The sequence below is a fragment of the Thermobia domestica genome, chromosome 2, assembly GCF_964235325.1.
Source record: "Thermobia domestica chromosome 2, izTheDome1.hap1.1, whole genome shotgun sequence".
NCBI classification, from domain to species: Eukaryota; Metazoa; Arthropoda; class Insecta; order Zygentoma; family Lepismatidae; genus Thermobia; species Thermobia domestica.
The window spans coordinates 385,742,809-385,770,380 of record NC_137455.1 but is presented as its reverse complement, the minus strand read 5'-3'; the positions used below and the strand labels follow the sequence as shown (position 1 = coordinate 385,770,380).

The window sequence follows — 27,572 nt, the reverse complement described above, 5'->3', positions numbered from 1 at the left end:
AATATACACTACCTAGGCCCTTCCCCACCAAATTATCTCACCTCCAATGTCAGGTTCAGCTCCTAATGAAGGCACAGTTTTGATTGGTTTGGAAAACATATAGAAGAAGCAATATCGTCACCTTCAGCAAAAGGATGGAGAGTTACATGAAAGCCTTAGATCAGTGTTTCTCAAAGTGTGGGTCGAGGGCTGTCTTATTATTATATATATTATTTTGATGCCGAAATATAAGTGGGGATGAAGACTAAATACAGAAACCGACTGCAAGTGTCCAATTCCTTGCGCCTGAAAGTAACTCGTACCAGCGTGGATACCAATGCAGTTATTAATAAATATCGAAAACGAGTACATGCATCGGATACGTCTCATTATGAATAGTAGTATAAAGATTATACTTTCCAATTACTTTTTGTATATCATGTATTTTTTCTTTTTTAGTCTAGTAAAGTTTCTCAACCTTTTCTGACTGACGACACACTTTATTGAACACATAAAACTCGTGCCACATTTATTTGATTGTTTATTAATAATAACAATAAATTATAATAGAGTACTGTAAGCCTATAATGAAATGAAATGAAATCTTTCAGTTTTACGTCCTACGGTTATGCCGGATAGGTAAAATTGGTTCTAACTAATTAATAAACGTTTCATGATTTAGAGCTATACATATATTCTAAGATTTCGTGACACAGTTTACGGGACTGCGTGACACACCAATGTGTCGCGACACACCGGCTGAGAACCACTGGTCTAGGAAATCATAAATTAGAGATATGATTTACAAAATTTAATCGCTTTGAAATACACCACCATTATGTAAAATGTCAATGTGTATTATAATAAAAATAGGTGGACCACAAAATACTTTTTATTTAATGTGGGTCTCTGTAACAACAAGTTTGGGAAGCCGACAGAGTGGTTTAAGCCCTTTGGGGTTTGTGCCAGATTTTTTTTTTTAAGCTTAGTCTGTTCTGACTAGCAAATTAAATAACGAATCAGGCTGCTTGCTTTCTTTGGTGTTTTCAACACGCATTGGCTTACGTCCATGTCACTTTCCTTTAAATATGTCTTTGTTACCTCTCCATCCTCTTGAGCGTTCGTCACAAATATTGCATTCCGAATGTCTCTTTAATTCTCTTCTTTCCGATTTTCAAAGTGTGTTTCTAATAGTTCGGTTTAGAAAGAAATGATTTTGACATTTAAATGACATAGGGCAAAAAGCGGAATGGAAAGTTAGTACTATAGCCATAGTTGATATATTGATGTAATGATGTTAGTATAGAATTGAGCAGGAAAATAGAAGCGGTGTAAAAGTTCGTGTTTGTGAAGTGTTCATGGTTTTTCTAGAATGTTCACAAGCTTTATATATTAGTTACATTAACATCAGATATCTTCAAATAATCTAGAGATATATGTTTTACTTTTCCACATCTCATTAAGAGAGGGGGATGAAACAGGAACTCCCTTTTGCGCATGCCACTGCTGTAGAATATAGTGTGAGTCAAGTAAATGTGCCTGGCATCTAAATAGTAACAAAATAGAACAGTTCTAATCTCAGCAAGTTTTCTAAGACATAGTACAGATAAGAAAAAAAGTAGTAGTAGTACATTTTGAATGACAAGTTTTAAATTACCTGTAAAAATACATCGATTTTAAAACAAATATAGTATAATTTATGCACTTGTAGAAAATACTCGTATATAAAGTCAAAAAACGTCTATTCTTTGCTCCTATAATCCCAGTTTTCGGTAACTCCGTCCCATATTTTGAACTGGCGTAACTTCCACAATCATGTCGCGATACACCGGCTAAGAACCACTGGTCTAGGAAATCATAAATTAGAGAATAATAATAATAATAATAATAATAATAATAATAATAATAATAATAATAATAATAATAATAATAATAATAATAATAATACATTTCATTGCTAGATAAGGGGAAAAGCTGCACACAGCTTCAGAAAGCCTTTGTGGTAGATAAACACCTTGTGCATGGCTTTTCTCGGGGTTCTCCCGTTCCGTCCCACTTTCTTCATTCCACCATTACATTCATGTCTGATCATCAGCGTCTCCTTTAGCAGCCTAGCCGGCATAACCGTAGGACTTAAGTCTGAAAGATTTCAAGGTTCAGAAAGCTGTATAGAAGAGTTGTAGCCTATATAAAGTACGCTTGTTCTTCCCTTAGCCTATTGCGATAAATGTTTTCCTAAGAGTCGCCACTGGTACCAAGTATATTTTTTATAAATTAATTATCTGATAACTGTACCCAATAATAAGATTTGACATGAACATACTATTGGGAGAGCAATAAAGCAGATAACAGTGTCCTAGAATGGATTTCAATAAATTACAATTACATCACATGTGCTACATACTGTATATGTAATGTCAATTTTCGCAGCATCACACCGGCGAAGCGAAAAACAACACTCAAGTGATTAAATAATTGTTGCACGAACACATTAATACAGTAATGTTGCAACACGTTGATTGTGCAACCCCTGAGGGAATCAATTCTTGCACGCGAGTCAACGCACTGATAAATTATGGTGCCCTACATTTCAATCACGACATAAAATTGATGTCTTTCCCCCTTCCAATACTTACCACTAGCAAAACAGCATCTGCACCGATTGCACTTCCGATGCTCGTTCTTAAGAGAACTCCTCTCAAAATCTTCCGGGAAATATATCCACAAACACACTTAATTACAAATCACAAAGTTAAATGAATCCAACCACAATATATTTACTATAGTCAGCTCTCCCGTTTTAAATGATCAGTATTCGGAAGAGTTGCTGTCACTTGCGTGAAAATATTCACGTCTTATCACTTTTCAAACTTCACGGCTTCTCTGCAGTGATTGCAGCATCGCTGGACTGGTGCAGACATCTGTCGCTCACGCTCAAAAACACTACTATAAACACAAGACAATGTTGCTAACTACAGAAAAATCTCTATAACGTGATTAACAACAATAACAACAAAACAAAACAAAACAACAACAACAACAACTACTACTACTATTACTACTACTGCTACTACTACTACTATTACTACTACTAGTACTACTACTACTACTTATAATAATAATAATAATAATAATAATAATAATAATAATAATAATAATAATAATAATAATAATAATAATAATAATAATAATAATAATAATAATAGCTATTTATAGAGGTCTGTGCGGATTTAAAAATCACATTCGTATCCGTACCTCGTCCGCAGTATCTCGACCCGCACTTGCATCCGCAGATAATGAGTTAACTATTATATAATACCTGTTTGTTTAATAACAATCATGATTTCAAAAAGAATTCCTACTATAACAACCGTAAATATTTCTCTTTTAGTTTCGTAAATCCCGTGATATAATATATTCCTGATGAAGATTAAATACTATCCCTTTCTACTGTACGTCAAATACGCTAAGTTCGATTTTTGGCGAGAGCCCATGTGGTTCAGATTCCACGTTAATCAGCAGGTTCCGTCTCATATAGTCTCGCTACTCAAAGGGACGTTAAAATCAACTCAACTCAACTCAAATATGCTAAATAAAGTGTTTAAAAAACTCATGCAAACAGAGATAGGAAATTAATGGAAAACGTACCTACTTACCTGAAAGACTCCATCAAAATGCAGATTTCTCATAAGAAAATTATCAGGCTAGTAATGCCAAATCTGTCAATTAACTTTAGATTAAAATCTATTTGATTTTCCTAACTCATAAGATGTAAATGATTTTGCTGGAAAGCAAAGGTAAAATGGAGATAACAGACCTTTCAGAAAGAAGAAGAAAAAAATGAGTCACGTCACGCAGTCTTAAAATCAGAGTAGCACTTCATTTTATAGTGCTTAACCCCTTCAGTGTGGGTGACGAGTTAACTCGTGTCTTCAAAACGCACCTGCTGTGCGGATGGCGTATATATACGCTTTCATTTTGCTTTGTCTATTTTGTATTGCGTATGGCGAATATACTTGCCCATAGTATGAGTAATGTTATTCCCGACAATATTTAGCGACTTTGCACTCACCTAGGAACCCCAAGAGACCACACAGAAAGATTGGGCTTGATCTGTTGAGGCATTCCCAAATTTTGTGTAACCTAACCATACGATGATGATGATGATGATGATGATGATGATGATGATAATCATAAATACGACAATGACAAGTTATAGTCGCTAATTAGAAGCAACAAACATCATAATGCCGAAAATTTCATTGTGATTGCTTGAGAGGTTCAAAAGTTATTAAAAGGCAACAAATTCCAAAATTCTAAAAGAAATTATACTTTTTTACAGCGGTTCGCATCTGAAAATTACGCACTGAAAGGGTTAAAAGGAGAGAAAAGGAAAAAAATAATTAATGAAACCCAATTTCGTTCTGGCGTTATTTGACTCGAAACGCTAATTACACGTTATTACAAGATGTAAAGAATTATTAATGTTTAGAATAATGATCATTAATTTTTTTTTTTAACGAATATCCGCATTTTTATTCGCCATTTACACAGGAACTAAAATATGTCCTCATCCGCAGAAACCTCTAGCTATTTCTAACATTATTTTGTATGAAGTCACAAGATAAAACGATGCTGGGTTTGATGTCGTAAACAAAGAACAAATAAATTTCAATACAAGCAATGTTTTATGAATCCCTATCCAACAATAATCTATCCTATTTCACGCTGAATAATAATACATATACTTAGGGGTAAAAGTGCGGGGGAATGCAGGGGGACGCCGTCCGCTCACCTTCAAAAAATATGTACGGCGTCCCCACAGTTTTTTAAAAATTACAATGGGCAAAGATAGGCAGGGAGGACGGCTTGACATCATGCCGTTACTTACCGTCCTCCTACCTTTTCAGATCCACTTTTACCCTTGTATATACTTATAAATTACTTTAATATTTCAGAACTAGAAGTATAGTTCTCTTGACCCATCCTATAATTTCAATATTATGCTTCCTTGAAAATATGGTGTGCAGAACGATTTGCAGAGATTTAACCTAAGGGCTTATCAACTCCCCTCTTCTTAAGTCGTTGTTTTTTTTTTCAAGGTTGGATTATCTTTGTCGTGAGTCCCATTGAATTTATTCTGCTGAGATTTTTTTTTTTTTTAAAGAAACATTGCGTCACATATAAAGTAAATTGCAGAATCTTTTGAAACTTAAATTGGCAACTCTGTTTAATCCTCCCCTTGTCGCACCCATCGGTACAATAAAACAGTATTGCCTACTACAATATGAAAAAGATCAAGAGGTATGAAAAGTCTTATATACATATAAAAAATAAACCTTATATCTAATTGTCTCTTTTTGATTTTGCAGTAAATCAAAGAACATTTTATTGTCATACAATGTCAAATACATCTAGAATGTGATTAAATGTTGGTTATTTAATCAACGTCCGGGTTTGATACACTGTACACAATTAAAATGGAGAACGAGAGTGTTGATAGTGGTGAACCGTGAAGCAGACGCGTTTCTTATATGGAGGTTCAAGTGTCAAAAAACGATTACTGAAGTTTTAACGTATGTAATGTATGTGTTTTAACTAAACTTAAAAAAGTAACTTAAATATTCATAAGATAACATCCGTAGAAGAAAAATCATATTATCTATGTATTATTTTTGAAGGCGAAATTTTTGCCTAGTTCTGAATAAAATGTTAAATTACGCTGTTTATCCATATGGGATGTTGGTAGATATTGTTCTAAAAAAGTTTGTTGTGCTTGTATCACGAGTGTTTGAAAACGAAATGTAATTTAAACGCATATCTTGGGTTGAATTTTTAAATAATACTCTTTCTGTTTTTTTAAAAAAGTGCAAGGTTATATTTGAAGTTCTGGTTGTAAGGAGGAAGAAGACTTGGTAATAAAAAAGAATCCGCAATGACACTTGTAAACGCACAAAAATAAAAAGTCGGATGGCATTTAGTATCTCCCCCAACTCGTTTCATGATTGCAGAACCGAGGGTAATAGTATACATGAGAACCCCCTGATCTGCGTTTCTTCTGTGTTCTATTACCACTTCTACATGAAATACCATACATTTTCTACGTAGTGCAATAGCAAAAAGTATCCATGTGCACAAGACATGTGATATGCGTTAAATCCCCCCCCCCCACACACACATAGTCATAGATAAAGTACAAGGGCACTACACATGCAGATATAAAGTACAGGTACGTTCTTTTTTATTTTCGTATCAGTCGATAAGTAAATAAAAGTCGCTTTGTTACCCCCTTTGTAAGTTCGTACATACTCTATGAATAATCCCTAAAAGTATAAGCGTCCTGCTCCTTCGGGAACTGATGCAGCTTCATGTATACTATATCCGAACCGAGTACCTTGTTTTTGTCCAAAATGTGATAAAGGAAAGGTAGAAGTACTTCTAACTCCCTTCGCTGGCTGTCCCTAACTCAGCTATATTTTGTAAAGCAAGTAACACACTGTAAATCTTACATGTGCAAGATTGGGGGAGATACTAAATATCAGTCAAAAGGTCTAAACCCAACACAGTAGCAATTAAGTGATACCAAGTGAAGCAGGTTGCCAATGTAAATATCTATTTTGGGGGGGGGGGGGCAGTAATTATAATGAATCGGTTGATTACATTTCAGTTTACTGCATCGTAACATAGTGATATATATTTTAACATTTGCAAAATGATGTTGTAATGAAAAAATATCCCAAACAAGGCAATAAGGAATTATCACAGACTATATTGACAAGTTAATAAGAATATATGACTAATCTTCCGAAGACGGTAGCCCCGGATAAGACGCACATAAACCTGTCTTTAACATTGTATTACATATCTGTTATTTTATTGTACCTTACCTACAATTACTCCTGTTTCATTTCCGGTATTTACTTTTCATTGTTAAGCACAAATATTTTTGATTTTCGTGCTTCCTTGCTCTTTCCTATATCCGTATGAATCTATATAGTATTTTAGTGCAAAATTAATATCCTCCAACTGTTAAGTTTTGCGAACTACGCATTACTTAAAGATTACTAAAAAAAATGACTTTTTACAGTATCACGTAAATAAACTTTTAGAGGGGGCTTTCGTGGTGCTGCCCCCTGTCAAACAGATGTCCCTGTAATAGGGTTGGCAAAAACCATGGTTTTTATTGAAAAAACAATAAGTTTTTTTTTGGTTTAATCCCTTTTTTTTTTTTTTTTTTTGTTTAAACCAGGTTTTTTTGGTTTAAATAATTTACTCTATGTATTTATATTAGATATAGACAGAAATTAGTTTGTTTCGCCTTGGTGTTATTATGCAACAAACAAGGTTATGCTGGAAGGGGTCACATAAGCTTAAAGCGGAATCCAAACTGCTTCTCGGTTTCATTCAAGAAAAATTGCCCATTTCGACACGAAACCGGGACTAATTGGTCACAAATGCGATTGCCGACTCACTCACGAAGGACTTCTGATAAAAATACGTTGTACTGATCTTTACATGGGCGTACTTGTTAATATAATTGTCAAGAGTCATTTCAAAAGGACAAAAAGATAAACAGTTACACAAGTAGAATTATATATAAATCGGGGAACTCCCGCCTTAGCCATTGGGAAAATCCTGTTATTACTTTAAATGTATTTGTATGTAAAATTTTAAGGTCAACATATCATAATCACTACGCTAAGACTGAGGTATTAAATTACAAATTTGGTATGTAGATATCATTCAATAAAATTAAAACAAAGTCAAATCCAAGTTGATGTTGGAAGCTACGTAGGCAGTTGATAAATTTTGCCAATTTCTGTCAATAAGAGGCGAGCTTGGCTTCTTTATAAAACAACAGGCATTCATTCAAATAGAAGTGTATAATTTGGTTTCATTTCGTATGTTTAGGCTTAACATCCTTATGAAATACCAAGGTTATCACAGAGAAGACTTTCGCTTAAAGGGACACCACGAATCGCTACTTGGTTTACACTTGAAAGATGGGTTGTGGTTCGACCGAGAATTGAACACGAGACCCATTGATTAAAAGGTCAAAAGTAGATAAAAGTAATGCGGATGGTTTGATATGTGGAAACGTCACCATTAAGTTCGCACAATTTAAAGCATTTTTCGTTTTTTTTTGGGGGGGGGGATTAAATCGGTTTATTTGAAAGAAAAAAAAAACAGCTGGTTTAAACAAGCCAACTCTGCCCTGGAATGTTAAAAATTACAAAACTTATACAAAAATACTTCTTTACTGCATGCTATTCCATTCTATGTAGGCATACTTATGATTTATAATCATAAAAAATAATTTCTTTTAGCATAACCTGCACTAATTAAGAAACTCCATTGCTAGTTGCAGATTGACTTCAGGGGCGTCATTTCAAACTTCGCTTGGGAGGGGCAAGAGCACCACTGACATAAGAATCTCACGTTTTGTACTAGTGTACTAGTAGACAATCTATTAAAGCATATGTAGTCCTCAAACTCTTGGGGGGGGGGCAATTGCCCCCTCCTGCCCTCCCTAAATGACGCCCCTGTGAGTATAAATATAGTGTGGACGTATGGCATATAAACTACAGTGCACACGTATGGCATATAAACTACAGTGCACTAGGTGGCCACTAAAAAGCACGAATGCTATCGAACAGAGTCAGGGCAGGAGCGCAGCAGGGAGGCTCCAGCGGTAGTGAAGAGTACATCCTTAGGGAGCAGGCGCGTGAGCGACGGTAGATATACGCAGAAACGAGAATAGTGGGAAAATACTTTATGGCGTAAAATACATGCCTTGTATTGCACAGCTTGGCAACACTTGTATGATCACTTTGCACAGTGCCTTGACATAGCACTTCCCTTTATGGAGTAATATGTGGTAAAGTGCGCACTTTCCGTTTAATATTTCTGCGTTAGTACACATATAAGATGTAAGATTCGGATGTATTTTCATTACATGTGCAACCTTAATGTGAAATCAAGTACAGTGGAGTCCCGATTAACCGAGGTTCCGTGTTATCCGAGCTTTATCTAAACAAACAAAATCTCTTAAAAACTAGTCTGGTTACAACGTTAAGCAACCTGTACGCTTTTGTTTCAGTAGCAAATAAAAAATGAAGCTTGCGAAAACATAATGATCCCGCAAGCGAGCTTTAATTGTTGCAACGCTTGGATTTCAATTTTCCCGTCGAAGTCAAGAGAGGAGTATTTTGTCTTACAGAGCAGTGGATGCGGATGTTTTTTCGAGTCCTTGTGATTGTAGGTATAGCTGGGAAAAGCAAACGAGTTGTTTTATCATTGGAAGATATGCTTACTGCTATTAAACTATTAGATTGTCGTGAAACTGTCAAAATGGTGGCGAGTGATTTAGGCGTTGGCGAAGTGACTGTTGGTGACTAGAGAACTAGAAGGGTTTGAACGCAATCGAGAAGGCTCTGCTCTACGTCGAAAAGCAAAACGACACGGCAGCAGCTGATATTACGATGTTGCGACGTTTGCACAATATACTGACCAAAATTTGTGTGTTTAGGTTGAGAATATGGAAACAACTAACTCTATGGCCTATGGAACGCGGAGGTTCAATGCCGCGTTCACAAAAGCTCTCCACTGACTTCTATCCTTAGCTAACTGCATCCAGTTTTTACTTTGTATTCCTATCTCTGCGAGATCCATCTTAATATTGTCCTCCCATCTGCGCCTAGGTCTTCCTAATGGTCGTTTTCCGATTGGTCTTCCAGTCAAGACTTTGAAAGCGTTTCTACTTTCTTCCATTCTAGCTACATGACCCGCCCACCTAAGCCTCCTAGACTTGACGACCCTAACAATGTTGGGTAAACCGTATAAATTATGTAGTTCCTCGTTATCAAGTTTCCGCCATTCCCCATTCCCGTTCATCTTGGGTCCGAATATTCGTCTCAGGATCTTGTTCTCAAATACTTTCAGTCTATGTTCTTTCCTCAGAGTAAGTGACCATGTTTCGCAGCCATACAAAACAACAGGCATGGTTATCGTTTTGTATATTTTAAGCTTCAAATTCCTCGATAGAATTCGCGACGACAAGAGATTTTGAACCGAATAGTAACACGAATTCCCTGCTTTTAGTCGACATTTAATTTCTTCGTGGATATGATTTTCCTCTGTTAATATTGATCCTAGATATTTGAAACCATGTGCCTGATAGAATAAGTAATGTTTTTGTGTTATGAAATATAGAGCAAAGTTCCGCAGGTGGTCCCCGCAAAATATCAAAATTTACGGGAAAATTGATAGAATTATAAGAAAATTAAGCATTAGACAAACAAAAGAGGTAATAAAGGTCATCACTGTGCGGTGACTAATTACAGAGGAAAGTTAAGTCTTGGACTATATGAAAGTGTGTAGTGAGACCATATTAAGTACACGGACAATAGAGCATAATATGTCGACGTTTCAAACCCACTGTCTTAATAACTAATCTGAATAGTGTGTGTAATCATAGAAATATCGCAAAGGCATGGTGCACATAAGGTATGTGTTTTTTCAGTATTCTTATTTATGCGTAGGTATACCAATTATCACTTACGTGCGTGCTCCCTAAGGAAGCATCTCTTGTGGGCCACCTGGCACAGTTGGTTTGTCTTTTAAAGTTGTTTCGTGTTTTATTTACTGCAGTTTTTACGCGGTGTAGCTACTGTGTTCGGCATTTCCGATTGTTACAGAATCTGCAACACTGAACATTTGAAAGGTGCTACTTTTGCGTAGTAATACAATACAGATGTATACTTAGTTACGAAAAGAACAGAGAAAGAAGGAAATTAACAAATGCTTGCTAAATGCAATTACAACTGAAGTAAGGAAATGAAACAGGGGTAATTGTGAGTGAGATATATTAACTATGGGTAAATAGTAAAACAACGTTTAAACCAGCTTTATGTTTCTCTGATCACGTGGGGCCATCCGCGGAACATTAGTCGAAATATACTGAAACATTTTAAATTTAAAATTTTTCCTCCATACCGTTGTTCATATATATGAAAAAAAGAAGAAAATACTTTAAAAGATTTCATTATGTTACATTACTCGAGTTATAAATAAGGTAGGCTGTTAGGTTACGTGTAGAATGTCTGTATTATATAAATATTTGGACAAATAATTGACGAAAGTAGATAAAAGGAAAGGTGTGTACTCGCATATTAATATTCTTTACTGTCGGCAACAGCGTGTGGAACACTTCTTCATTGCCACACCTCAATTTTTAACATCTTGGTCGTTAGTAACAGGTTAGAGTTCGTAATTAACTTTTATTAAGAGCTTTATAGAGTAATATTTTGGTTATTGTTTCATCTAAGGCAACTTAGATAAAGAATGGGATAGTTTAATTCAGTGGTTCTTAACTTTTTTTTTTTTTTTTTTTTTTTTTTTTTTTTTTTTTTTACTGACGGCACACTTTACAGAACGCCCATGAGACTGCGACACATTTATTTAATTTCTTATTAATAGTACCATAAATTATGACTCTGTGTATTACTAAGCATTGTTGCTATCGCTGGAGGCGATGACTGGTACAGTCTATCTCAAAGTTGGTTTTAACTAATTGATTAATGTGTAATTATTTTTAAATTGTAAAATCCTACGGCACACCATACGGAACTGTGTGACACATCAATTTGTTGCGAAACACCTGTTGAGAACCACTGGTTAATCAACAACTTTATTAACAAGCATTAGTAGACAGAAATCAAAAGCTTACATTAAAAATTCTCACAGCAAAGAAAAATAGGAAATTCAATTGCAGAGGGTAAAAAAAAAAAAAAAAAAAAAAAAAAAAAAAAAATATCGGTGTACATCTGAGGATAAATAAGCGGGTTTATTGCTTTCATTTAGCTGGCCACAGAGGTCAGGGAAGTCAGAGAAACCTCAGGGAAAATGATACAGGTAAGGGAAGTTCAGGGAAAAGGACTGGAAATCAGGGAAATTTTATAAAATATATATTTTCTAACATTAATTGTATACCAATTTCAGCTTATCCAATCATTATAATGGACGTTGTTCAGATTTTTATGGAAGATAAGTGGAATGTACGTATGAGCAATTGATTACTATTTGTCTCTCTAGAATAAATGTTCAACGTTATTTATTCCTTATTTATATGTCAACGTGATCCGACACCTATCGTGAAAATCAGGGAATTTCCTACCAAAGGCAGGGAAAGTCAGGGAAATAGATTTCTCTAGATCAGTAGGAATCCTGTATAACATATACACTGAGAAAGCATTTGACAGTATGGATTGGAGTATCATATTCAAGGCATTGAAGAATTTAAAGGTGGGTTATAGAAAAAGGAGAATAATATACCAACTTTACAAGAACCAAAATAACTCTTATAGAAAAAGAACGAAACGGAGAAGCAAAAATAAGCAAAGAAGTAAGGCAAGAATGTGAACTGTCTCCACTACTATTCAATATCAATGTAGAAGAAACTATGAAAGAATTCTTGACTAATAAGAAAAAAAAGGCATGAAAATAAACAATTAGAGAATAGTGCGATTTACTGGTGTTTCCACGGACTTTCACACTTTCCATCGTATTTTAATTGCACTAAATTCCAGTAGGCACAGATAAAAAACTGAAGAACATAGAGAAATCTGATCGGTGGCTTGCCAAGGACTCGAATTCCAACTACCGAATGATTCGCCAGCCGGCGTCCAGTTTTTATCGGTTGTATTTTTCGTAGTTTTTTTACGTGCTAGTACTTCAGCAATTGAAATAATTTTAAAATAGTAACAATATTATGCCGTATTTGCGCAAATATAAGCCGCACTTTTTTCCTAAATTTTGGATTGAAAAATCATGGTGAGGCCTATAATCGAGATTTTTTCCCCTTAGATAATAAATCGTCAATTTTAAAATAACATGTGCATGTATCTTCTGGCTTGAAATTAATACTATTATAAGGAATTGCAGTTACTTTTGTGAAGCATCAAAGACTTAAGAAGAAATAGTAAACAAACTTACCTTTGTTCGCGAGAGTTGCCACCTTCATTGGATACCTGTAACACCTTATATTGGCAGAAAAAACACTTGTACACTTAATACTTTTATTAACAGGAATACTTATTTTTGTTATACAATATATGTAATATATACGGTATATTTTTGGTACCTGTTCTTGAAAAAGGAAAAGTAACTGTGTTTTAGCAAAATTGCGTCAGCTTGTGTGTACCCACCCAAATCAAGCACAATCACTTCTCATCATCTCAGCATCACCAGTGTCTGATTCTTCAACTTCGCTAGACGATCCAGAATGCTGCTCAGAATCACTATCACAAAAAGAAGGTCATCTTCAGTCCCATTAAGATTTTTTTTTTTTTTTAAACTTTTCATGACAAGTTTTTCCGGTAATGACTGTTAAGCAGCCAAATCCACGTGTGTGCAGCAGACTTCTGACAAAGATGCACGTTGCAAACTGCCTCCTGGTGTTGAAGTTGCTTTGTTCATGATGTAATTTGTATAGAATTATCTTACAGTAACTTTGAATGGATGACTGATACACACATCCAAAGCTGTAACACATAACTTTCTCGTAAATTTAGTAATGAAGCCTATTATTCGAGACTTACTTTTTCTATACTGTCGTGTCAAAAGTTTAGGTGCGGCCTATATTCGCACAAATACGGTATCTCTAGCAGTATATTTTCTTATTTTGTGTCTGAAAAGAGATGATCATTATATTTACATGCTTGTATGAGTGTTAATGATAGTACTTTTAGTATTATTTGTGCTCCATGTACGTTACGTTTCCAAGTTTTTACTAAAATTCTTCTGTGGCTTACGAGTTCTATTTATTTTACAGATAAATAATGCCCGATACCCAGATTAATACAAAAGACAATTCGGAATGTGGAAACATTTCTAATATTCATATGGAACAATGTAAGTATCATAAAATAAGTCTTTCTCTATCCCTTCACTCTCTCTCTCTCTCTCTCTCTCTCTCTCTCTCTCTCTATATATATATATATATATATATATATAAATGTGTGTGTGTGTACACTCCATTCAATGTGCCCTATGACATTTCCCTATTTCATTTTTGTTTTGTTTTGTTTTTCTTCAAACGTTTATGACTTGTAAGCACTGGACGTTTTATCTAAAACACCCTGTGTATATATTTACACGGGATGTTCCAGATAAAACGTCCAGTGCTTAGCAATGTCTGAAGAAAAAAAAAGAAAAGAAAGAAACAAAAAATTAAATGTCATAGGGCGCGTTGAATGTAGAATACTGTTTTTCTCACAGAGTCATCTATCATTGGGCACTAGTGGGCCACTCGAAAAGTTTGTGGTAAGCTTTGTGGTGAACAAACACTGTGTGCTTGGATTTTCTCTGGGTTCTCCCGTTTCCTTCCACTTTCTTCGTTCCACCATTTCATTCAGTTTTCATCATCACCGTCTCCTTTAGCATAACCGGCATAACCGTGGAACGTAATACTTAAAGATTTCATTTCGGAAAGTTTAAATGAAGAAGTATGTTATTTGGTATATCATCGAAAAGACCATGAAATATATATATATATATATATATATATATATATATATATATATATATATATATATATATATATATATATATATATATTTTAATGCTTACAAAATAACCACCATTTAAAGATGGGCTTGAGTGGAGCGTGCTGCTTGTCTCTCAGATCATTGGAGATCAATAGAACATTTTAAGTGGGAAATTACTTGATCGGATACATCATTTAAAAAAAAAAAAAAAAAACGATAAAGCAGACGTTTGTTGGTAACAGTTGTCCAAGTGGGGCACAGTTTATAAGACCGGAAAGATTGTTAACAAATGGTGCAAAGCAATATACTTCTCAAATTTGATGAGAAGTGCCATTTCTTTTGGTATTACTCTTAGTTTTACGATTTCTAAAACAAGTGTTACTTTCGAGCTTCATAATCTGTTTCTTTAATCAGAATGAGCAACAGCAAGGACAGAAAGTAGTTTTAGAGAAAATATTCCAATTTGGACGGAACCTATACGACTTTATGTATCAAATAACTGGTTAGTGGAGACATCCATGTCAGTACTATTATTTTCTCTTCTGCACTTGTATTTGACTACAGTATGTCCACTTACGGCACTTCTGATGCTTTATTATACATCATATGACGCTATTTCACTTCTATGTTTTCATTCTTAATCCAAATGTGTGGCTGGTCGGAAAGCAGACGGGGTAAGCAGGAGACCTGGATTCGAATCTCGGCCCAGTCGTGTATTTTTCACACATTGAATTTCGTTGAATTTTATCACATAAATAGCTTAAGCGCGTAGACATGTACAGTCAATGTAATATAGTGCGGGCATTGTTTTTCGTTTTTAGTTCTACGTAATGAATGTTTTGTCTGTTTTTCGGTATAGTAATTATATATTTTATAAACTTTTATTTTCAATATTACAAAATTACTTTTATTTTCAAAATAATATTTTGTATATGTATAACATGTCACAATCTTATAATTTGTTAATTTTTAGGTTATTCGTCTTTCTTCTACAATATACAATTTTCGTATAAATATTTATTTATTACATTCTCTTTCGTGGCTAAATGATTAACATTTTAACTTTAGGTGCAGATTAGCTGGCTTCGATTCCTGGTGGAAGTACGAGTGGTTCAGATCCCACACTGAATTGTAGGTTCACGCAGTGGTGGTTCTAGAGTTTACAACGATATTACTTCTTTTACAACTTTACAACTTGTACTCTTATATATCTTGTACAGTAGGACGTCGATAATCGAACGTCAAAAATCCGAACGCGGTCCCTAGAAGCTTTTTACATTTTGTTTTAGCGCTAGCAATAAACAAACAATAGGGTTGTCCGTCAGCGGACCGAGCCAGTGAGCTTGGTTTATCCTTATTTTCTCTTAGGCCTACACAAATTAAGTTTTAAGTGTGAGTTAAAAGAACAGTGTAATTTAGTGTACGAGCAGGTTCTTCAGAAACATTAAATGTAAGTAACCTTACGTACGGTATTGTAATTACTGTATATACTGTATAACTATTGTATCGATAAAAGAGAAATCGTACAGTGTATATAAGCCTAAATGGCATTTTCTTGGTCATTTTCGAAAATCCGAATTACCTGTGGTCCCAATTAGTTCGGATTTTCGACTTCCTACTGTATCTGTTTCGAGGTCAGACCTGTGTTACTATGTTGACAATGTATGACCAGACCTGATTATTGGTCTTTTATATAATAGAGAATATGAGGAGTTCACTAAGATGGAAGACGTGTATAACAATATCTATGGACAACAAACTTAAGTATTTCTAGAATATAGTGTTTTCAAGAAGTTATGTTTGTGTGAAAAATCATTGGGATATAATTGATAAGTTATAACTATAAAAATTAAACCAGAGTCGTTTTAAGTTCTACAAGAGGGAAGTCACATTAGCAGTGTCGGAGAAACCGACTTTGCGCTGCTCCTCCGCAATCTCAGCTCCGGACTTCAGGGCTTCCAGTGATTTTAAACACTGAAGGCATTCTTTAAATTCTGATGTGAGGTACAAATATTACGGGAAAAATATTGAAAATAATTTATGTTCCTAACACTGCTTAAACTATTTCTTCACTTCGGATTTCTCAATCGACTCTGTAAAAATAATTTCTTTAAATACCCATCAACCTACATACATAATTAAGAACAAAGTAATTTGAAACGGGTACAAGAAACTAAGCAATGATGGAAAGTTAACTAGCCTTATTTCTCATTAATTCACTTTCGATCGTTTGTAAAGCAAATGAGATTTTATTCAACCATTCAGTTTCAGCACCAACATGTAGACTTACTGTTTAATATAGAATCTGAATTACACGTACTCCTACCAAGAATCGGAATACGGTATTTTCTAACTACACAGGTGTCCAAAACTTACAGCTTAATGTGAGTGTTCAAGGACATAGGACACGAAGAACGTAAATAAATTGCCCCAAAAGGAACCACCATACTACTATGTCAATACACCACACACACACTACACGGAACAAGTCATATTTGCAAGAACCATGGTAGCAGGGGGTCACATAACGCAAACCCAAAAACTGGACCAGAACTCACAAACCACAATACGCCGTGAGGCGCAGTGCTTGCACCGACACTCAATGCTGAGGATTAGGTTGTTGATAAGCTCTTGGCATAGCTGATTCTACTCTTCCTTATGAAGTTTAAACCTCCACGCGTGTTCTAGAGGGTGGCTATCAGGTTCCAACACGTCTTCCTAGTGCGATTGTTTCAAGCTTGTTTAATCGGATTTTGGTTGGAATATTGCGCTAATCGCTTGATACGTGTGATGTCTTCAGTCGCTAGGCAGTCGTCCAACAGGTTGGCACAATGAGGAAGGACATTGTCATCCATGAGGAGAAACTCTGGGCCGACTGCACCCCTGAAAAGTCTCATATAGTCATGCAGAACTTCATTCGTGTATCTCTGAGCAGTGATAGATACTGGATCGAAGATGTTCAGATCTGTACGATCATCACCATAATGCCTACCCAAATCAACACTCCACTACCACCATACCAATCCCTTTTCACAATATTTATGGGATGAAAACGAGTTCTTGTTCAGTTCAAATCAGTGTGCGATGGGAATCGCTGTGGAAACTGTATAAAGATTGATCCGTAAATAGTACGCGGCTCCATTCATTGCTAGTCTACTGGCGATGTTCTCGACACAATTGTAAATTGGCACTTTTGTGCGCTGGAGCCAGTAGAACTACGGCGAACACATGTTGCTGATCGGTTGCAAGTGCCATTGACAGTTGTTTTAAAGTCATAGTTCACTTGTGACGTGCAGCTACGCTAGATATTAGCCCAATTGTGGAGTTGTCGCACATAGATTACCTCCATCGGGCTATGACTGACGTTTTCTGTGCCGATAGACAGCTTCTACAATCTGAATATGACACTTTATGGCATATTGATGGCTCGTACTACAGCTGTATGTGTGTCACCTTGTCCCAAGAGTCCGATGATGTTGCCTTTCGTATACAGTTCTAAATGACGCCTTTGTGCCATATTCCTGCTATCTATTACCGCATTAAACTCGACAGTGTCCTCCGCTCACTGAAACAGACCTACATAGAATGCGCGCATTTCGGCTTCAGGCACCAGTCTTCAATTTCTTCCCATATAAGGCTGGGCTGAAGCATGCCACGGCTAGTTCAATGAATTTCATAAGCAATATACGCCGTTGCACACATTTCCCATGCTCGCGACACTTTTCTCGACCTTTACATGCAACATCCCCCATTATTTTGGACACCAGTGTATATATCCACGAGGAAGCTCCAAAGTATGCATGAAATTTGCGCGAGTCTACCGGTATCTAATTTACCGAAGTCTCCGCCCTAAATCTACCTTACATGGTTGATAATTGACTTTACTTACTGGTATTTTGTGATAATTTATTTGAATTACAAAGCTTCTCCAAAGGTTCCCTAAAGCTTCTTCTTAATGCCTGTAGTAAGTTTTAAGTGTAAGAAGGTTCGATAAAAGTACTCCTGTGTGTATCAGGGTGTTTACTAAATATGTTTTACTAAGGTATTTTATGTTTTTACTGTCTCTTGATTAATTTAATTTCCCGGTGCCAAAGTTTGAAACGTATTTATATGTATATTGTAAGGATTTCCACCTTTCAGTGCGAGCAAATGTTATTCATGCAACACGTGCTATTGTTTACAAGCATCAGTACAGCAGACAATACACATAAAACCAGGAAGATACGAAGCTAACACGACGGAGACCGAGGAGGAACGAGCCACCCAGAAATGCCCTATAAAAATGGACCCGAAGAGGACAAAAGTATCAGTTGGCTACTGATCACTTAACCTACACGTGCTCCTGAGACCGCCTTGGACAAAGGAGTACTACCTTGCCCAGACCCCTGGAGGCTGCCATGAGCCATAAGGGGGTTACCAAAGTACCGTATCCTGAAGCTGCTGCAAGACGCTCTGGAGGCTGCCATGAGCTAAAGGGGTTAACAAAGTACCGTATCCTGAAGCTGGTGCAAGACGCTCTGGAGGCTACCATGAGCTAAAGGGGTTAACAAAGTACCGTATCCTGAAGCTGATGCAAGACGCTCTGGAGGCTTCCATGAGCTAAAGGGGTTACCAAAGTACCGTATCCTGAAGCTGCTGCAAGACGCTCTGGAGGCTACCATGAGCTAAAGGAGTTACCAAAGTACCGTATCATGAAGCTGCTGCAAGACGCTCTGAAGGCTTCCATGAGCTAAAGGGGTTACCAAAGTACCGTATCCTGAAGCTGCTGCAAGACGCTCTGGAGGCTGCCATGAGCTAAAGGAGTTACCAAAGTACCGTATCCTGAAGCTGCTGCAAGACGCTCTGAAGGCTTCCATGAGCTAAAGGGGTTACCAAAGTACCGTATCCTGAAGCTGCTGCAAGACGCTCTGAAGGCTACCATGAGCTAAAGGAGTTACCAAAGTACCGTATCCTGAAGCTGCTGCAAGACGCTCTGGAGGCTTCCATGAGCTAAAGGGGTTACCAAAGTACCGTATCCTGAAGCTGCTGCAAGACGCTCTGGAGGCTGCCATGAGCTAAAGGAGTTACCAAAGTACCGTATCATGAAGCTGCTGCAAGACGCTCTGAAGGCTTCTATGAGCTAAAGGGGTTACCAAAGTACCGTATCCTGAAGCTGATGCAAGACGCTCTGAAGGCTGCCATGAGCTAAAGGAGTTACCAAAGTACCGTATCATGAAGCTGCTGCAAGACGCTCTGAAGGCTTCCATGAGCTAAAGGGGTTACCAAAGTACCGTATCCTGAAGCTGATGCAAGACGCTCTGAAGGCTGCCATGAGCTAAAGGAGTTACCAAAGTACCGTATCCTGAAGCTGCTGCAAGACGCTCTGGAGGCTGCCATGAGCTAAAGGAGTTACCAAAGTACCATATCCTGAAGCTGCAGCAAGACGCTCTGGGGGCTGCCATGAGCTAAAGGGGTTACCAAAGTACCGTATCCTGAAGCTGCTGCAAGACGCTCTGAAGGCTTCCATGAGCTAAAGGGGTTGCCAAAGTACCGTATCCTGAAGCTGCTGCAAGACGCTCTGAAGGCTGCCATGAGCTAAAGGGGTTACCAAAGTACCGTATCCTGAGGTCGCTGCAAGACACTTTGGAGGCTGCTATGAGCTAAAGGGTTCACGTGTAAAACATTTTCCCTCCTTCACCTCACTTGTTATAGGGAAGATTTTATGATATTCACTTTGTAGATACAAAGACTGTTTTGTGATATTTTTATAAAATAAATTAATTGAAGAGCTAAAATCCGGAACTGTTATTGTCTCTACCCATATAAACATTACAATTTGTATGTGTCTCTAAAAAAATTAAAAAATAAAGATATCTTATGATATTTATTACAAGGATTCCTTTGCGTTTACTACCGCGACAACAAGAAAATTGAAGTTAGTAAATTTATTTGAAAACTAGTATGAATTTCCACGTTAATTGTCTGATTAAACTTCTAATTGTTCTTATCTTGTTCTATTACAGCTGTAGTGGTTTGTCCACAATGTAATCAGCAACTAAACAGTTCCACATCAAGACTAGTTCAGGATGCCTGTGGACATAAGAAGTGCCGCATGTGTTTGTTGAGAGAAGAAGACGGATGTGAATTATGTAAACAAGTAAACAAAGGTAAACATTAAATTACACACTTGAACTCCGTGGCTAAGGGATTGTCATACGTGTCTTTGGCGTGAGAGACCCGGGTTCGATTCCCGGCAGGAGCTCGTGGTTCGGATTCCACGTTAATCTGTAGGTCCCGTCTCCTATAGCCTCGCTGCTAAAAGGGACGTTAAAGTCAACTGAACTCAAATTACGTAGGTATATCGAACTCATATCTTAAAGGATACGCCAAACTGGATAACCGGTATTTCTTTCCGTAGTTTTATTAACCGATCGTAGTTGGTACGTAGTATACCTGTAGAAGTTTCCTGGAGGCTCGAAACATAATACTAGGAGTCCGGACCACCCGAAATCCTAACTTTTTTGTAAAGTTAGTCGAATTTCAGGGTTAATTTTACAAATTCAGAGATAATTTATTTTCATATTGAATTTGGGCCTCGCCCCGAAATAAATCCCTTCCTACATTCCGGTTTCGATCATACCTTAGAATGGTGAACCTTACTCTCATTAAATGTAAATTGAATTTACTATAATTTTTGCTTTTTCCATCAATGAAAGACCGCTGAATATTCTTGGCTTTATGACATTTAGACACTTGTATAAACATGTGAAGAAACACTACAGTTTTCGTAAATCTTGCATTCATTAACTTATCTACTGTCAAGGAAACAGCCAAACAAATTCCATTAACTTATAAACCTAAAGCAGCGTTTCCTAACATTTTTCAACTTGCAGCACAGTACGGGTGTTAACTTGAATTCTCGCGGCACACTCATAGATTTGATTATATTTAAATATAAAGTACAATGGTATCTTTTTCTGTGATTACTGATCATCTCACAGAGAAGAAAATTTGATCGCTTGTTTTCCCCCGTGGTAAATCATTATGCTTAGACTATTTCATTCTAATTTTTAAACAAAAAACAAATGCAATGAAATATAGGACTCAGGTTTTTAAAAATACGCTTTCTTTTTCGAAAATTGTATCCAACCTATCACTAAGAAGTAAGATCACTAAATAACGAACGAACAAACAAATCTCTTGTACTTTTAAAACAAATGTAGGTAATTTGTATGCATGTTTGCTTTGTCGAAAGGATTAAATGATATTTTAAAATTTCAAGTTACGAAATAGTCTGCAACAATAAAGAAACAATAATGGTCATAACAATGATTATAATACTTTTTTCAACATTAAAAATGTACAGAAAAGTAACACAGTACGAAACTTAAAATTGTAGGTTCGTAATAGAGGTTCATAGTAATGTGAAATACAAATATACATTTTTCCCCATGTCTTGCAATTTGATTGCTATTTAATTAATAATTTTATTTCGATTTCCTCGCGGCGCACCAGTGGCCTATTCACGACACACCAGTGTGCCGCTACACATTGGTTGGGAAACGCTGACCTAGAGCATCGAACATCTCACGTAACTGTCTGTTCATCTCTTGCAACTGGAAAAAGTACTCGAAAACTGCATGCGCTCACCGCCTCGATTGATGTTCCAAGATTTCCCTTTATATTTTGGTGCGATAAGATGGCTCATCTAGTGAAAAACTAAAGGAAGGTGTTAAACAGGTTACAAAAATAAAAACAGGAAGAAAAAAGAACACGCATTTGATATATACTGATTTTGATTTGTATTTCCGTAGAAGCTTTATTTCTTCTTAATAGAATTAGTTCTTTTTCTGTAACCTTCCTAAGGAGCCCAGTCGAAGTTTTTTTATTAGAGAAAATGTGTCTCTAATACTTGACCTCTTACATATTTGACATATGATCACTATGTCTTGATTGAAGAAAAAATATGAAACACAAAATGTCACTTGTACACGTTAATGAAACCTATTAGACTTACCTGTACACGAGTCGTTCACTTATTGGTCCGTAAAAATAACTGACCTCTTGCAGAAAAATGTTCTTATATTATTCATAGTATGTAGAATACACAGAGCCAAAATACATGACTGTTGTATAAACAGTCTCAGTTGAAAACTACAGGTGTTATTCATCGCTACCACAGCCTTGTTTTGTTTTTCATTGTTGTCGAATCCAGTAGTTGAGTGCATAAACTGGTTCAGACATACAGTATAGTCAGTGGTGTTATTCTAATTACTTAACAACCGGTCCTAGGGTGTTTCAAGGGTGTTTCAAAACAACACCGACAACGTTTGGGAAATGATTCCTGACACCAGGATAAGACAAAATGTATAGACCAACCTGGGTGCACAAATGCTTTCTTTCCGAGATATAGGCTGCCGAAAACATGAAAAAATGAATTTTAAAGGTCCATAGCTCCAAAACTATGGGGCCTATCGTAGTCGGGTCAAGACTTCACTTAGGAACTAGTATGTACCCTATCCAAATATCCGTGTTTCAGAAGCCTGCGGTACTTCCGCAACAATTTTTATAGAGGTAGTTAGTGAGTACTTCAAATTATATGCCCAGAGCCAAACTCCCTCAATAAAAATTGTTGCGTGAGTACCTTAGGATTCTGAAACATGAATTTTTGGATAGGGCACATACCAGTTCCTAAGTGAAGTCTTGACCCGACTACGATAGATCCCATAGTTTTGGAGCTATGGATGGACCTTTAAATTTCACTTTTTCGAGTTTTTGGTAGCTTATAACTCCAGGTTGGTCTATACTTTTTGCTTTATCTTGGTGTCAAGAATCATCTCCCAAACGTTGTCGGTGTTGTTTTGAAACACTATATATATAAAAAAAAAGAGAGAGAGGGAGAGAGTGTGTGTAACACTCTTAGGAAACAAAGAAACAAAGCATAGAAGGTAGACAAAGCAAAATTTTTACTGGGTACCACAAGTCACAAGTAAGAGACCTACATATCCTAATACAAGGCAAGGTGGTGTGACGAAATTAGGTAGTACTGCAAATATTTTGGAAACGTCTTGTCAGAGATATATGGTTGTGAAAAAGTATTGGAAAGACCTTAATCCAGCAATGTTGATAATAGTATGTATGCGTTTCAAACATAAATAACCCTCACCATTACACTCATGTGATCCCAGTTCTCATTCTTGATATCTGAGCATTTGAGATTAAGAAATAAACTTTAGGCTATACCTTGTTCTGAGAGATCGTATGTTTAATCTGTAACTGTAAGAATTTCTAAAAACAAAGGTAGTTAAACTAAATGTTATTGTTCCTTTGTATAACTGGGTAAAATTTACTGTTATGTCTGGGTATAACAAACGGTTCTGCGAACTCGAAATATTTAGCGAACCGGCTGAAGAACACCACTGAGTGTAATTGTTGAAGAACTGCTGTACCCACTCACACCACACCAATCGTTCCCTTTCCTATACCTTTGCCATACGTGGAAGAGCTACCTCAAGCTTTTCTCATAATAAATTCTCCAACCATTGATATCTCTCAACGTTATCAACAGATTCAATAAACAATTCAGTCGTGTAAAGAAAAAGAAAAATGCCATTGTGAAATCCAGAGCTCACCTAATATCATTTCAGCCTCCATTCCCTGAAGAAATTAGTGGATATTCTTTATCTCATAACTGAAACCAAATAGTTTTTCCAACCGTACCAAATCGCTTACGGAAGAAACCTCTCAACAGCCACAGCCTCATTACGAGAACTGGTATATCCAGTATTTCTAGTACCTCTTACTCCCTGTTCTCTCTCTGTACTTTTTTGTTTTATCTTCTCTCTCTTGTTCGATTTATTACCTTTTAGCTAAAAGGCGAAACACTTTCTCTTTAGCACGTTACGCTTAACTTCAAAACGTGCCCTTAATCTCACTTTTTATATATTTTTTATTATAACTCCCAGCACTCCAAAATAACATAAAATAAATAAAAAATAGATCATAATATTTAGTTTTGTTTGTCTTTAGCCTTTCTAGGCCTTAGGTTTTATTATTTGTCATTATCTTACTTTTCACAATTATTTAGTCTCTTCTTTGTCTAATATCTCCTCTAATACACTGTGTATGTGGTTTCTGTCTGTAAGTTCTTCGCTCCTTTTTGATGTTTTCTTGGTTTCCCTTGGTAGTTTCTTTATTAACTTTCATTTCTCAACTATCATAATTTATTATTTATTTCACTTAGGTTTTCACCTGTTTTTATTTGCGATATATTGCCATTTATTTTCACTGTTTCTAGCTCATCATTACAATTATGAACTATGCTTTATCTCACTTTGGTTTTTCACCTTTCGCTAATTTCCACATTGTGCTTCTTTCTCCACTATTCACTAACCATTATTGATTTACACATACAACACCAAACACACACTAACCCCATGTGAATATATTAAAATGCTAGATTTATATGTTTGTGGTCAAAAACAGTTTATATGTTTATGGCCAATTCTTTTCCCAGACAGAAAATGCAGGTGGTTTACAGGCGCCTGTGAAACATGCATAAACAAGCATATTTTTACAGGCGCCTGTACATGCGCCTAAAAATGGAACACTTTTAAACGCATGAGACAGGTATGGATTTTTTTCACGATCATTGCATGTTCATTTAACGGAAACGGGTAGTTTTCATGTTGATATAGTTGCAACCTTGCAACGTGAAAAATGCGTGTAAACAACATGTATAGAGTGGAAAGACATGTACATAACTGACATATTCCATGTAGTTGACATAAACGTTACCTCATGAGAATCTGACGACAGCTGCTTTTCATTTGATAAAAATGTAATTGACATGTTAAATACAGGTGTTAGCGAATTAATGGGTGTGTTAGCGGAATGTACATGTAAAGTACATCGCATTAAGTGTACATAAAATTTGCGTGTACATCCAAGGGTCCAGTCCATCTAATCCAAAGATCTGCGCACGCCTCTGTATATGTGTCAGCACCTTGCATATGGGCATGTCAAAGTGGAGACTTGATGTTTGGATATTGCATGTTCCCTACGCCTGTAACGTGAATGTTTCACTCTAATCAACCTTGTCCATCACATTTACCTGTTTAAACTATTTACTCACTACATGTATCTGTTTAATCCATTTATTGGCAGTCATGATCATTGCCTGTACACTGCTTGTAGATGAATTCACACGTTGCATATTACAGGCAATGTGTCCAATTCTATTCCAACGTACTATACATGTGTCAGGACCTTGCATATGTGCATGGCAAACTGGAGACTTGGTGCCTGAATATTACATGTTTCCTACACCTGGAAGATTAATGATTCACTCCAATCAACGTTGTTCATTGCATGCACCTGTTTAACCCATTTATTGGCAATCATGATCATTGCATTTTCCGTTTACCTGCACATTACTTGTACATTGCATATAGGTGGGTTCACATTTCGCATATCCACGAAAATAATACAGGCAATGTATTTAGCTGTAACCCCATGTATTATACGTGTCAGAACCTTACATAACGAATGTCGAATTGGAGACTTGGTGTCTGAATATTACATGTCTCCTATGCTTATAACGTGAATGTTTAGCTCCAATCCACCTTGTTTACCACACGTATGTGTTTAATGCATTTATTGGCAATCATGATCAGTGCATGTTCCCGTTCACCTGTACATTGCCTGTACACTGCACGTAGGGGCATTACACACTTCGCATGTACAGGAAAATGATAAATGTAAAATAACATATTCTACATCATGCGTTTTCATGCTATACGCTAATACATGGTATTTACATGTAATGCGAATGTCACACGTGTATATTACGTGTTGATAAACAGGTACCTTCCTTGTACTTTGCATTCTTACTGTATTGCGAATGTTATCACCAATCCATTCAAGGTACTTTACGTGCAAATGTTCCCTCCATTTACTTGCATGTGAGTGGTACATTGCATGTTCTTATTTTAATGTACAGGCTCTGTACAACGCGTGTTTCTGTGCAATATTTTTCAACAGAAGTTTAATACTTTTCGACATGCATATCACCTGAAGATAATGTGCCTGTAATATTTTCTTTACATGTGTTTTCGCCGAAACAGGCGCCAATATAATGCCTGTCAAAATCTGACAGGCTTTTACAGGCAGTTCCATGTACAAAACATTGCATGTTTCCTCAAAAATTTTCATAATAGAATGATATCTCGGAAACCACAGGCTCTAGAAAGATGCCGTTTTCACTGATCGATTGCAAAATTTGTGTAGATTGTTCAATTCTAATTGAATATTTAAAAAAAACGTGGCCGTGATTTCTTTATTGCATTTTTTTGGATTGCACTGGAAGTATTGAAATTTTAAAAAGTATCGTATCCTACGAGTTATACATTCCAACACCACACACTTATATACATGGTTAGTATATCTCTTCGGCGTTTGTTTCACGACCAAATTATAATGAAAAACGAAGGATAACCATTTCTCCAGTCTAAGATGAATCCTTATTGTTTGAAGTGTTTTGCCCAGTGAATACCATATATCACTGACATTATAATTAATTGTGTGTGTAATGTATTTGCTTATTACATACTGCATGCAAGAAGAAACAAAACACGGATCATACATGAATTAGAAACTCCAACCTGAAGTTGGCTCAAATCTTGTAAACAATAAGAGATATTGAAAAAATAATCGAAAAAATCTACTAATAATAAAAAAACATGTCTCTCTATGATCTTTTCTACACTTCTTTCGCACAATAAAACAAACCTTGGCACAATAGACGACGTTGTCGCATGTAATTAAGAAATCCTCTACAACAACACAACGCTTTGCACAGGAGCAAGACAAAAGTGATAGTAATATGCCAAACCCTTTGCGAAGCTGAAAATTTACTGAGAGAAGGTTATGATCCCCAGTAGTTTGCACAAAACTTTCACAGTGTCGTGAATTCTGTTGAAACCACACGTGAGAGAATGTTGTCACTCAATTAGAAACCCTTAAAGACTGTAAAAACTACACTCGGCATTGATCAATCTAAAGGTATAA

At 36.3% G+C, this 27,572-nt stretch overlaps 2 protein-coding genes across 3 annotated transcripts in view; one reads left to right on the top strand and one right to left on the bottom strand.

The window, feature by feature from the left end:
- LOC145678893 (uncharacterized) overlaps positions 1–2,867 on the bottom strand; it is a 199,220-nt gene extending 196,353 nt beyond the window's left edge. Inside the window, exon 1 of the mRNA XM_081749476.1 lies at positions 2,616–2,867. The gene's annotated coding sequence lies outside the window, so the exon portion shown is untranslated. The remainder of the gene's footprint in view (positions 1–2,615) is intronic.
- A 2,540-nt stretch (positions 2,868–5,407) lies between these two features.
- LOC145678892 (uncharacterized) overlaps positions 5,408–27,572 on the top strand; it is a 35,999-nt gene continuing 13,834 nt past the window's right edge. Inside the window, exons 1-3 of one of the 2 annotated variants that reach the window (XM_081749473.1) lie at positions 5,408–5,555; positions 13,811–13,890; positions 20,528–20,671. In XM_081749473.1, the coding sequence (XP_081605599.1) occupies positions 13,818–13,890; positions 20,528–20,671 (217 nt within the window). In that variant the 5' untranslated portion in view covers positions 5,408–5,555; positions 13,811–13,817. Of the gene's footprint in view, positions 5,565–13,810; positions 13,891–20,527; positions 20,672–27,572 lie in introns of both variants that reach the window. The other variant, XM_081749474.1, reaches the window with a different exon arrangement.